The 14,320-nt window shown below is 34.4% G+C and overlaps 1 protein-coding gene across 1 annotated transcript in view; it reads left to right on the top strand.

Annotated features, from left to right (window-relative positions):
* Positions 1 to 14,320, top strand: part of MIPOL1 (mirror-image polydactyly 1) — a 246,986-nt gene that overhangs the window by 136,705 nt on the left and 95,961 nt on the right. Inside the window, exon 10 of the mRNA XM_007465801.1 lies at positions 12,654 to 12,748. Within this exon, the coding sequence (XP_007465863.1) occupies positions 12,654 to 12,748 (95 nt within the window). The remainder of the gene's footprint in view (positions 1 to 12,653; positions 12,749 to 14,320) is intronic.

Raw genomic sequence — 14,320 nt, 5'->3', positions numbered from 1 at the left:
TCAGCAGGTGTTCAGATGGTGAAGTATATTATAGATGTAGTGAAAAAACATACAAGATCCTGAACAAATAAACAAAATACTGCTGACTAAAATTCTAACTAAACAGAAGAGCACTGGCCTGTAGAGAAACGTTTACAACTCCTGTAAAGGAGGGGAATATTGTCATTTTGGGAAATGTTTGCATCTTGAATTTAAATAAGAATTTAATTTTCTCTGTGTGCTCATGTTCTTAGGTAGTACCAGAGAGAGCAAGCTTGGTGAAAGGAATGTATCATGCCATGAGAAAGGAGAATGGACTTTTGGGGGGAACTCACATTCCAGCTGATGCTTTAAGTGTTTTCTTGCATATAATTTTTTTTTCCAGAGGAAATAATCTCAAGAACAAGTGGTGTGATAGACAGAAAATCAATAATTTAATGGATATTCTCTGAAGACTATGAATACTGCATGATTAACCTGTTTTCTAGACATTAAAAGAAGCAAATCTCATTAAATGATGGATAGATTATTAGTGAAGCCAGTGAGATGGTCAGTGGTTTTGTACATATCGGTATAAATGACTTTCAGGGGTATAGTCAAGAAGTCCTGGGAGCCAGACATCTAATGGGATCTAAGTAGCAACAAATTTAAGATCAAGGTAGTATCTTCTGAGATAGAGTTCATTCAGTGGAAAAGATAGAGCCTCCACAGTCTGAATTAATGGACAAAGAAATGGTTCAAAATAAATATGTTAAATTACTTATGGCTTAAAAATTGAATGATATCATACACTAAAAATACAAAAATAAGACTTTAAAATAAATGAGAGTGAGCAGAGAAGGAGCTACAAATTGGAGTCAACTATGTTACCTTTAGAGTCATCACAATAGGATATAACAGCTTTTTAAAAGTTGGAGAAGAGGGTGGCAAAGTAGTTAATGTACAGACTCAGGATTGTTTATTTAATGGATAGTTAAGAGTTCTATACTCAAATTCTGGTTCTGACACTAACTTTTATTTATAACCTTAAAACCTGAGACGTTTAAGTAAATAATTTCCTAAGAAGTGGTTCTGCCACCACAAGGAATTTTTTTTCCTGAAGGATTCACGGTGTTAAAGATAGTTAATGGGGAATGTTTCAATTTCTACTTTTCAACATTTTATCAATTAAATAATTGCTTATATATACTTTTCCCCTTTAAAATAAGCAAGACTATGATAACTTCTAAGTATTTGTTAAATTAGAATATATGGCAGTTATTGGAAATCAGACATCTAACAAGCTTATGATACAGTTTATCACTCAACTGAACCATGCTAGCTGCTGCAGTGATTCTGACCATTAAACTGTTCTAAATAGTTTTCATTATTATATTGTGTTTATTGTAGAACAAAGAGGCTATTGTTTAAAGACAGGAAGCAAAAGAAATACTAATCATGTCACACTAGTTAATACAGAGCTTAAAAGTTATGATATTGAAAATATTGTTAGGGTGACTGTGTTCAAAATTTTACTTTACGTTTCATATATTTGGATTTTAGACTGGATAGCCACACAGTGGGTTGTTCTCAGAGAAGGGCTTGCAAGTGGCAATCTGAAACCTTCTCTTGTATCTTTTCTATTTAAAAGCAATTCAGGAAAATTATTAAAATAATTAAATCCAGTTAATGTACCAAATGTGAGAATTCCAAACATTAAATTATAAAAACAGTTTGGTCTACTTTTGATTGCATAATATGTGTTAAATTTCAATATAGGCTTTTCCTTCCTGAAGTGTGGCAAAAACATACTGTGGCGACCATTGTGCTGCTGACCTGCCAGGTCCTGGACAAAATCGAATTCATGCATTGCTAGATTCACAAAAAATAGAGGAAAGCTTCCAAAGATTTTACTTCACCAAATAATTGGGAGTTGAACCAGAAACATCCCCCACTGGTAAGCAAACCAGTGTACCCCAGCTACACCAGGGGCAAACATCTATAGAAGTACTTTGATCTTCACTTGGGATCCCCATCTGAGCCAGAAACTGCAGCATTAATCCAGACTTCTTGAACTTTATCTAGGAATTGTCCCCACTGGCTCCCTGATGAAACAGACACAAGTTCTCCTGAGAGAAAGGCATCGCCAATTTAGTCCAGCACAATTCCCATAAATTATTATCTGGAAAATGTGAATTCACAACAAAGGTCAATCAAGCACATGAGAAAGAAAACCATTATAAATGGTAATCAACAGACACAACAAACCCAAAAAGAGAACACACAAACACAATAAAGTCATCTGTAGAATATAAAATAGCTATGTACGAAATGCTTCAATGAATATTTAAATAAATAGATTATGAATCTCAACTATGTGAATAAACCACAGTGTTTTCTAGGAAACACCAGGCAAATCTGAAAAAGAATCACATACAATTTTCAAAAAAAGAGAAAAACATGAAAATAACACATTTTCAGACAACTAAAAATTGAGTTAGTCATTTTCAGCTTTGTATTGAAGAAACTTTCTTTAAATAGAAGGAACATGATTCCATAAGGCAGGGGTCCCCACCCCCTGGGCCATGGACTGGTACCAGTCCACAGCCTGTTAGGAACCAGGCCGCACAGCAGGAGGTGAGCAGTGGGTGAGCAAGCGACGCTTCATCTGCCGCTCCCCATCGCTCGCATTACCGCTTGAACCATTCCCCCCACCCCCCAGTCCTTGGAAAAATTGTCTTCCACGAAACCAGTCCCTGGTGCCAAAAAGGTTGAGGACAGCTGCCATAAGGAACCTTCCAACCAGGAAGGAATGAAACACAAAAAAAGTGACAAGTATAAATGCACATTGACTCAAGAAAATAATATTAATAATGTCCTTTGGGGTTCAAACCTAAATAAGATGAATTATAATACATTTAAAGAACAGTAACAAATAAATTGGGAGGAAAGTAAATAGAGTTAAAGGATTTTAGGTCCTCCCATTGTCCAGGAGTATTAATATTAGATTTATGGTAAGTCAACTTGAGTCTTGTAATTTCTGGGATAACTGTTAAAAGAATGTGAAGGAAGTATTATGTTCAAATAAAGAAGAGGAAATGTGATAATAAAAGAACACAAAATATAACAAGAAAAGGTAATTTTAAAACAAAAATGTAACAGAACTAGCAGGACAAATAGAAAGCACAAAATAAGAATGTATACTTAAGCCCAAATCTAGAGGTAATTACATTAAATATAAAATGACCAAATGTCCCAGTTAAAAGACAAAGATTTTTAGACTGGAAAAAAATACAGGCAAACCTCATTTTATTGCACCTTGCTTTATTGCGCTTCACAGATACTGAGTTTTTTACAAATTGGAAGTTTGTGGCAACACTTTTTCAAGCAAGTCTGTCAGCACCATTTTTCCAACAGCATTTGTTCACTGTGTGTCACATTTTAATAATTCTCACTATTTCAGACTTTTTCATTATATTTGTTATGGTTATCTGTGATCAGGGATCTCTGATGTTACTATTGCAAAAGGATTACAACTCACTGAAGGCTCAGATAATGGTTAGCATTTTTTAGCAATAAAGTATTTTTTAATTAAGGTATGCACATTTTTTTAGACATAATGCTATTGCACACTTAATAGACTACAGTATAGTATAAACATAACATTCATATGCACTGGGAAACCAGAAAATTCATGTCACTTTGTTTATTGCAATATTCACTTTATTGTGGTGGTCTGGAACTGAACTCGCAATATCTCTGAGGTCTGCCTTTATGCTGTTTACAGTAGTCACATCTAAACCTAGGCATGTAAAGAAGATTGACATTAACAGGATATAAAAAAGATATGCCATGCAAACACAAATAAAAAGAATGCTGTTGAAACTCTATTAATATCAGGGAAAATAGAATTTAAAGCTGCAAGGTTTTTAAATTCATTTATTTTGCTTTATATACAATAGGTGAAATCATGGCTCACTGACAAGATGGTTTCCTGTCACAATGCAGTGTTACCATGCAAGCACGTGGTTGCCATACAACCACTATTAACTCCTTTTTTTCCTTCCTTTCATTATGTGCCCTGGCAAACCTGTTCTAGAACAGTGTGAATTTCAGGTATTTTGTTTTAGCGCCCCCAGAAACATCTTCATCTAGACAAATCAAACATTTCCTTTCTTCATTTCCCCATGTATCATTAACTAAAAGCTTATAAAGACCAACAGATATTCAGCAGGCTCTATGTAAACCTGTAGTCTCTGGCACTCTAGATACATAGTGGGCAGACTATGGCCTCTGGACCGGCTGCCTGTTTTTATAAATAAAGTTTTATTGGGATGCAGCCATGCTTGTTCATTTACATATTGTCTATGGCTGCTTTCACTTTACAACAATAATTGAGTAGTTACAACAGAATCTTTATGGCTCACAAGTCTAAAGTATTTATTATGATCATAGTTCTTAACAACCATGCTTTAGAAGACCACATGGCTTGAACGTTCACTTTAAGCCCAATTCCTTCTCACCTTATTGACCTGTTACTTGATACAATGCTATTCCTTACTGACATAAAGTTATTTCCACAATAATTTCACATCAAAGTTTCAATCATGTCTATTGTACAGCTTATATATTTGTTCACTTTGATATGGCTATGCAGTATGGTAAGTTATCTCATTTTATCATTGTATAATCATCCTGAGACATGATGATTATCACCCCCTTTTTATCAAAGAGAAAATTGAGGTTCAGTGGCTCTAACCTGTTCAGTTATTCATAGAGTAATTCAAAGAACTAATTGCTGGAAGTCAAACCCAAGTTTGTTCTTAATCAGTGTGCTGTGCTCTCTTTCTTGCATACTTCTCTCTACCCTCCTTTTCTCTGTTTCATGGTTTCTGCTCACTGCTCGTAGGCCATTGTCTGCCTATGAATGTTTTTATTTCTGCTTGCATTTCTTTGCTCTCTCATGTCAGATGATAGATCACTAGACAGTGCATATATGACTGCTTTTAAGTCTAGAACCTGATCATCCTTGGTCTGAGAGACATGACATGAGGACAAAACATAACAACCTCTGTGGAATAACCTTTGAAGAGCAATACACTGTACTAATATACTGTGGTGGACAATCCCAGTCTTCCTGTGAAGGGGAAATGTAATTGAAATCAGTAATTTGTATCTTTCTGATATAGTAGCTTCTAATTTTTTTAGATATCCTTTTGCAGTGTTTCTTTACTAGGTTCTTAACATGCTTCTGAGGTTCAAAAGTCAAATACTAGAATGGCTATAGTCATATTGTTTGAGCAATTGTGTAATTAGACATATTGTTTGAAAACATCTAATAAGGTATCTTACAGATATGTTTAATAATGTAGCACAGTCTATATACTTGTGTTACTCTGTAAAACACTTCTATTAAAACAATTAACACACATGTTAATTACATGTTAATAATAAGCAATATTTTCCAGATAGTTGTATTCTAGTTCCAACTTTCCTTCTAACCAGCTATGAAACCTTGAACAATTTCCAAATGTTTCCCTAAACGTGTTGTATTAGCAACAATTTCCTAACCTAAAAAAAGTAGGGGACTGTATTACCTCTGACATCCTTTTCAGGTCTAACATTATTTGATTCCGTGATTTAATTTGTGCTGTATATTTCTTTATTTAGCAGATATCACACATACGATCAGATGCCTGTGGATTTATATATACTACCAAATGTAAAATACATAGCTAGTGGGAAGCAGTTGCGTAGCACCGGGAGATCAGCTGGGTGCTTTGTGACCACCTAGAGGAGTGGGATAGGGAGGGGTGGGAGGGAGACACAAGAGGGAGGAGATACGGGGATATATGTATACGTATAGCTGATTCACTTTGTTATAAAGCAGAAACTAACACACCATTGTAAAGCAATTATACTCCAATAAAGATGTTAAAAAAAAAAAAAAGATCAAATGCCTCTGTTCTCTGATAAAAACAGATTTCTGTTAATGGTCTTGCAGCTTCCAAAGGAAGGCTTAACTGTATCAGACTATTACTATTAAAAACACATTCAAAAACAAACATAACAAGATGTTAAAGTAAGATAAAAGTGCTTTCTCCACAATATCCATAACAAATAGTGTTCAGTGATGTGAATAGTGTAGTCTTTTCTTGGTCATTCCACATTACTAGGTAAAATTCTAAGGAAACGATGTAGTTCATTTCTAATCCAGTAGTAGTACGGATGGTTGTCCTATTTAGGTGGCATTGCTGAAGATATAGTTTAGGAATAATGAGATACTTAATTATAAGGTTAACCTAACATTAGTTAACCAACATTTGTTTTCAGTCATTTAAGGTAAATAAGTTCTGGAGAAGTGATAATATACAGCATAGTAACAATACTGAATCATATATTTGAAAGTTACTATGAGAGTAAATCTTAAAACTTTTCATCACAAGAAAAAAAATTTGTAATCATGTGAGGTGACGGATGTTAACTAAACTTATTGTGGTATTTATTTTGCAGTATGTATATACACCAAATCATTATGTTGTACACCTAAAATTAATACAATGTATGTCAATTTTATCTTAATAAAACTGGAAATAGGGCTTCCCTGGTGGCGCAGTGCTTGAGAGTCCGCCTGCCGATGCAGGAGACGCGGGTTCGTGCCCCGTTTCGGGAAGATCCCACGTGCCGCGGAGCGGCTGGGCCCGTGAGCCATGGCCGCTGAGCCTGCGTGTCCGGAGCCTGTGCTCCGCAAATGGGAGAGGCCACAACAGTGAGAGGCCCGCATAACGCAAGGAAAAAAAAAAAAACTGGAAATAAAAAAAGAGAAAAGGTACAACACACACACACATACACACACACACACATCCCAGAATGCTGTATAGTGAAGTATAAGGGAGAAATATGTGTTTTGGACCAAATAAGCTTGAATATGTATTTGAGTTCTATCAATCACTAGCTCTGTTACATTTACAAGTTGCTTAATGTTCATGAACCTCAGTTTTATCACCTGCAAAATAGGGATACTAGGAGCTATCTCATAGATTGATTGTGAGGATAGACTATAGTAAATGGATTTCAAGTACTTGGTACAATGTCCAACCCATAGGAGGCATTCAACAAATGGCATTGCTATTGTATTGATAGTTAACCACAAATGGTTTTTGTTTGGTTTGGTTTTTTATAAATTTATTTATTTATTTTTGGCTGCGTTGGGTCTTCGTTGCTGCACGTGGGCTTTATCTAGTTGTGGCAAGCGGGGGCTTCTCATTGCGGTGGCTTCTCTTATTGTGGAGCACAGGCTTTAGGCACACGGGCTTCAGTAGTTGTGGCACACGGCAGGCTCAGTAGTTGTGGCTCATGGGCTCTAGAGCGCAGGCTCAGTAGTTGTGGCTCGTGGGCTTAGTTGCTCCACGGCATGTGGGATCTTCCCAGACCAGGGCTTGAACCCATGTCCCCTGCATTGGCAGGTGGATTCTTAACCACTGCACCACCACGGAAGCCCTTGTTTTGTTTTTTATTGAAGTATAGTTGATTTACAATGTTGTGTTAATTTCTGCTGTACAGCAAAATGATTCAGTTATACATATGTACATATATATTCTTTCTTATATTCTTTTCCATTATGATTTATCACAGGACTTTGAAAATAGTTCCCTGTGCTATACAGTAAGACCTTGTTATTTATCCATTGTATATATAATAGTTTGCATCTGCTCACCCCAAACTTCCACTCCATCCCTCCGCCACCCACCTCCCCTTTGGCAACCACAAGTCTGTTCTCTTATGTCTGTGAGTCTGTTTCTGTTTCACAGATAAGTTCATTTGTGTCATATTTTAGATTCCACATGTAAATGATATCATATGGTATTTGTCTTTCTCTTTCTGAGTTACTTCACTTAGTATGATAAGCTCTAGTTCCATCCATGATGCTAAAATGGCATTATTTCATTCTTTTTTGTGACTGAGTAGTATTCCATTGTATATATGTATCTTCTTTACCCATTCATCTGTCAGTGGACATTTAGGTTGTTTCCATGTCTTGGCTATTGTGAATAGTGCTACTATGAACATAGGAGTGCATGTATCTTTTTGAATTATAGTTTTGTCTGGGTATATGCCCAGGAGTGTAATTACTGGATCATATGGCAACTCTATTTTTAGTTTTTAGAGGAACTTCATATTGTTGTCCATAGTGGCTGCACCAACGTACATTCCCACCAACAGTCTAGGAGGATTCCCTTTTTTCCATACCCTCTCCAGCATTTGTTATTTGTAGACTTTTTAATGATGGCCATTCTGACTGTTGTGAGGTGGTATCTCATTGTAGTTTTGATTTGCATTTCTCTAATAATTAGCGATGTTGAGCATCTTTTCATGTGCCTGTTGGCCATCTGTATGTCTTCTTTGGAGAAATGCGTATTTAGTTTTTCTGCCCATTTTTCGACTGGATTGTTCTTTTTTGTTCCTGAGTTGTATGAACTGGTTGTATATTTTGGAAATTAATCCCTTGTCGGTTGCATCATTTGCAAATATTTTCTCCCATTCCGTAGGATGTCTTTTCATTTTGTTTATGGTTTCCCTTGCTGAAGCACAGATGTTTTTAAGTTTTATCAATTTAGGCAGCACATTTGGCAGTTTCTTTATAATGTATATAACTTAATAGAGTATATAACTTTTAAAGTATATAAACACACACACTTATCATGGGACCCAGCAATTCCAGTCCTTGGTGTTTATGTAAGTAAGAGAAATGAAAGCATATTTCCGCAAAATGATCAATATGCAGATGTTTATAGCAGCTTTGTTAAAACTGCCAAAAGGAGGAAACAATCCAAATATTCACCAACTGGTGAATGAATATACAATGTACATCCATGCAATGGAATATTGCATGGTTGTACATCCATGCAATGGAATATTGCTCAGTGATATAAAGGAATGAACTACGGATACATGTAATAATATGAATGAATGTTAAAAGCATTAAGTAAAAGAAGCCAAATTCAAAAGGCTGCCTACTATATGATATTTATATGGCGTTCTAGAAAACAGAAACCTATAGGAGTGAAAATCACATCAGTGGTTGCCAGGGGCTGCGTGTAAAGGAAGGACATTGACTGCAGTGTTGCATGAAGGAACACTTTGGGGTAGTGAAAATATTCTGTATCTTGACTGTGATTTTAATTATATGACTCTACATTTTTCAAAATTTACACAACTGTACATCAAAAATGGGTGAATTTTTACTTTGTCTAAACTATAACTCAATAAGCCTGCCTAAAAAAATTCATCCATGTGTATACTTACATATGTGATGCATGTTTTGCTTCAATAAAATTTTTGCCTAAAAATTCAAGTTTAAAAAGTGCTATACTTCTGTATAGCACTTATCATACAACTTATCATACAGTTGTTCATACAGTCATCCCTCATTATCTGGAGGGCATTTGTTCTAGGACCCCCACAGATACCAAAATCTGCGGATGTTTAGGTCCCTTAGTCAGCCATCAGTTAACTGTGGATGTGGAACCTACAGATACAGAGGGCTAATGGTATATAGAAATTCTGACTCACTGTAGGCTTTGCTCAAAAATATGTTTTTAAGTATGTTTATCCAGAATTTCAAGGTAGAATATAAATATAAAGATTCCAAATAGTAAATAAAAAGGGGAATATAGATATTTTAATCCAGTATAAGTAGAGGGGAAAAGGATGCCAAATATGAAAAACATGTAAAAATATGTCCAAATATATCTGTAATCCCAATGTACTACACATGTTCACAACGTGTGAAGGTAACTATAATCAGAATAGATAAACGTATTAATACAAATAAGAGTCAAAAGCATAATACTGTCCAAAAAAGCAATTGTCTGCGAATGTGTAAAGTATCATTTATATAAAGTTTAGAAACGTGTAAACAATCAGATATATTATCTGTAAGTACATAACTACATACTAAACGTATAAAATATTCTTGAAAATGATGAACCCAAAATCATGGAAGTGTTTCACTTTGGGGGTTGGAGGGAAGGAAGGGAATGTAGCTAGTGAGTGCAACACATGGGTTGGGGTGGAGGATTTCTTTTTTAATAGGAAGCAAAATAACAAAAATTCTTTTAAATTTAAAACAAGGTTTTTAACAGTGTGTAAAGAGTACCATCAATATTGTAAATAGATGTATTTAGTTGCAAATATACATATATGCTTGTATGTGTATAGGCTATTTCTGGAAGGATATACAACGAACAGGTAACTGGAAATTTCAGAAGGAGATTTGTAGTACTGAAGATTGGGGGTGGGAGATTTACAAGTAATTACCAGAAATATGGGAAATATGATGACAGAGAAACAGGAAAAGTATGTTGTGTGCTAATTTTTTGTTTTTGAGATGAAATATATTTTTGACTTGTAATGTGATGAATTATATGATATTAATAATGGAAGTAGGAAATGCAGTAGACGTAAGTGGCACATTTAAGTTAGTTAAATTTTCTTACATTGCATATACCATAAATCCAACTCAAACTAGCCTAGGCCAAAAAAAAAAAAAAAAAAAAAAGATTTATGTACCCAGGAAGTCCAAGAAATGGATCTAGATCTGTCTGGTATACCGGGATCCAGGATACAAATGACCTCATCAAGATTTAGTTTTCTTCTGGGCCTAGCAGGATGGACTACTCTGTTTGAACGATCTAGATCAGATATACCTGAGGTAGTGGGGAAGGAAGTTCATCCTAGCCACCAAGACTGAGCAGGATCACTGTGGCAAAGTTGACCAGGTAAGCGTATATCTGATAAAGTAGCGGAAGGAGCTTGTAATGCCAGAAAGTTTATAATAACTTTGAACATAGTCACCAGGGCCTAGATACAAGATTAGGCATTTGGAATTAATAAATTAAGTGGATTGCTATGAAGCAACACCAAATCTTCATAGCCAACTAAATATAGGAAGAGAAGTGAAATATTCATTGTTACCAAAGCACGGGAATTTACAGTTCTCATGATCTCATTTTCATTGCAGAAATTTCTTAGGCAGAATCTTCGTTATGACTTTTTCCTGCTAGAACAGTGTTGGTTTTGTTTCTTGGTTTGGGTTTTTGGGGGATTTTAGGTTTGCTTTTTGCAGAAGTACCAGGTACAAAATCTTCAAAATAATCATCTAAGGTATTTAACATTGTCATATATTTATTTAGCAAATTCTCAATTACCTGTCAAATATTTGATATTTCTTAAATTACATGCAACAGGATGTCTGATGTTTTGTAAATTGAATGTGATATATCCTTTTTTTGGGCAATTCTTTTTGATTTGTTATTAGTCACATTGGGTATCTGGTCTTCCAAGTTACCATTTCAATCACATATTATAGTATACTGAAAACTGGCAAAGCTGTCAATTATTGGCATCAAGAACCAGCTTTACATGCTTTTTTAATAATTTTTGAGAATGTTTCATCTATAATTCTAGAATGTGACATGTTGAAGCAAACACACAAACATCTTAAATTTAATTAAAAAGTAACTCTGCTAGCCCAGAGAACTAATTAATTAACTTAGTGCCTAATTTTATATACAAAGATCTAAACTGCTGCAAGCTTTTATAATTCTGCATTATTAAAATAGAAAAGTGGCATTGTCTAATGTTCATTTATATTACACTCATTAATTTTCCTATGATCAGATTTCACAATTTGTCTTGTGACTTCGTTCTTATGCAAGAAAATAATTTCAGTGAAGTCATATGATTTCAGCAAAATTAGTGAATTTCTGCCTCCAACTTTTGATTACTTTGCAATTATTACAATTAGTGTAGTTTGTGAGGTACGTGATACCAGTTTGCTTTGTGTTATCTATCAAACACCATTTAAAGTGAAAGATAGCCTTTTCATGGAAATTAAACTTTGAATAAACAAAACTGAAATCTGACTTACCAGTACCATACTTTAAAAGTTGTGTTGATAACTCTTTTTGACTATGCCTGAAATTCAGTGGGAATGATGGTTGGAAGGTAGCAATTCTTTTAAAATTACTAGTTTGAACCCTATTGAAAAACTGATTAAGACTCTTTAAAATTGGAGTACTATAGGCAGAGACGAACAATAACATCCCTTGAATAAAATGTTTCTAACATTCAAGATTGCTGCCATTCTCCCTTTAGAGATTTTTTTTTTTCTGCAGAAAAGGAATTGAAGAGGTTAAATCATATCTGTAAGAATCAGGTTGTAGTCTTGTGTATTTTTTTTCATGTTAAATATCAAAGATGGCTTAACATATTTAGAATTTTCTGAGTTTCTATTAATAAAGTTAAAAGAAAATCTAGCAATCAGGCAATGGAGCCACATAAAATTTATATGTGAAACACCCACTGCGCTTATCTCTAGATAATGCTCTGAACCCACGTTCCACTTTCTGAATTCTGTGTATAAAGTTAAACATTGCAGAAAGGCATATATCTGATGATACAGATGAATAAGGTTGAAGTTTAGTAATGAGCAAAGTTGGTAAATTTAATATGTTCATGTCTTTAGTATTTCTGTTATTAATATAATTGGATTATTTTGTGGGAAATTATGAACCACTACTAAAAATATGCTAGGTTTTAAACTCCCAGAAATTAAAGACTTCTATTCATACTATAGTACTGTATTTTAATGTACCAAACTAATACTAAGTTTCTTAAAATATTAATTGCAGGCAAAGTTGTTAGCTATGCAACAAGCCAGAGAAACTGCAGTTCAACAATACAAAAAACTGGAAGAAGAAATCCAGACACTTCGAGTTTACTACAGGTAAAATTCTTTTTATCCTAGGCATAAATAAATGTTAGTTTGGGAAATGTTTCTACCTAATTTTATAGTGGTGAATGAGGAAATACCTCAGTGAAATTAAACATTATTCACTTAAGACATTTTTGTAGTTTCAAAATGATTCAGGCCTAAAATATTAATTATTGTACCTTTTTTCCTTCCTGTATTTGGTAAATTATAAGTTTAGACTCCCATTATAAAATGGGAATTATAAAATTTACATAACTCTTAGCTAGTTGTCTAAATGGAAGCTGCTTAGCTCTTGAACAATTTGCTCATCTAAATGGCACCTCTAAAATGATGGCATACATTTTTTAAATAGTACATGAAAAGCAGTTAATAATAGCCTTTCACCTATCATAGTATGAGAAGTTTCTAAAGGAAGGCCACTAAAGGTTTTTTAAGACTTATTTAATTTATGCTCCAAGAGTAGTTGTGAAATTAATTCAGTAGGTCACACTGGCATTTTTTAATGAAAAGAAATAGAATAGAAAATGTCAGAGTGCAGAAAGGGTAAATATTGTTTTGTGATATTTTTGTTTCAGTTTTGTGTTGTGTGAGAGAGAAATAAGATTGTGTCTTGGGCTATATTTAAAATATATATTCTCACAGTGGATCATAGTTTTAAAAAAATGGTTTGAAAAGTGATGTACAATACCCTGCATATTTTTTAATACTCACAAAGATTTTAAAAACCTCGTCTGAAATGTAAGAATTCACTAACTGGGGCTGTAGGTTTAAAATTTGGCCCCCGTCTTAAAATATAAGTGCATAAAATGTAATTAAATCAAAATCAGTTTTACTGAAATAAAATACATGTGCCATTATTAATACATTATTAATATATTAATAATTAAATAACTAGATCTAACAGCAAGTCTATTAAAAACTGTAATTTCAAAGTAGTAATGACTGTAAATGGTATGTGACATGAAAATACCAGTGGTTTCTATGGTGTAAACTCTCAAGAGCCACTAATACTACTATAGTTTGTTGCCTGTGTTCATAATTGTAGGAAATACTGTATTTACATGAGAGTGAAAAATAAAGATGAAAATTTTTTCCCACCCTCATGTGAAGAACCCATGTTTTGGAGCAATGTTATTGACATATACAGTAATTGGTTAAACTGTTACGGGTTGAATTGTGTCCCTCAAAAAAATATATTGAAGTCTTAACCCCTAGTACTTCAGAATGTGATCTAATTTGGAAATAGGGTCTTTACAGAGCTAATCAAGTTAAAATGAGGTCATTAGCATGGGCTTTAACCCATTATGACTGAAGTTTTTATAGAAAGTAGAAATTTGGACACAGAGCCACAAGCATAGAGGGAAGACTATATGAAGACCCAGGGCAAAGACAGCCTTGTGCCTGGAGTGATGCATCTATAAGCACATGAATACCAAGAATTGGCAGCAAACACCAAAAGCTAGAAGAGGCATGGAAGGATTCTCCCTTACAGCTGTCAAAGAGGACACAACCCAGCAGAAACCTTTATTTCGCACTTGTAGCCTCCAGAACTGTGAGACAATAAATTTCTGTTGTTTTAAGCCC

This window comes from Lipotes vexillifer, unplaced genomic scaffold, assembly GCF_000442215.2.
Source record: "Lipotes vexillifer unplaced genomic scaffold, Lipotes_vexillifer_v1.1 scaffold7, whole genome shotgun sequence".
Taxonomy (NCBI): domain Eukaryota; kingdom Metazoa; phylum Chordata; class Mammalia; order Artiodactyla; family Lipotidae; genus Lipotes; species Lipotes vexillifer.
The sequence above is the reverse complement of the archived record's forward strand: the minus strand, read 5'-3'. Positions and strand labels throughout refer to the sequence as shown.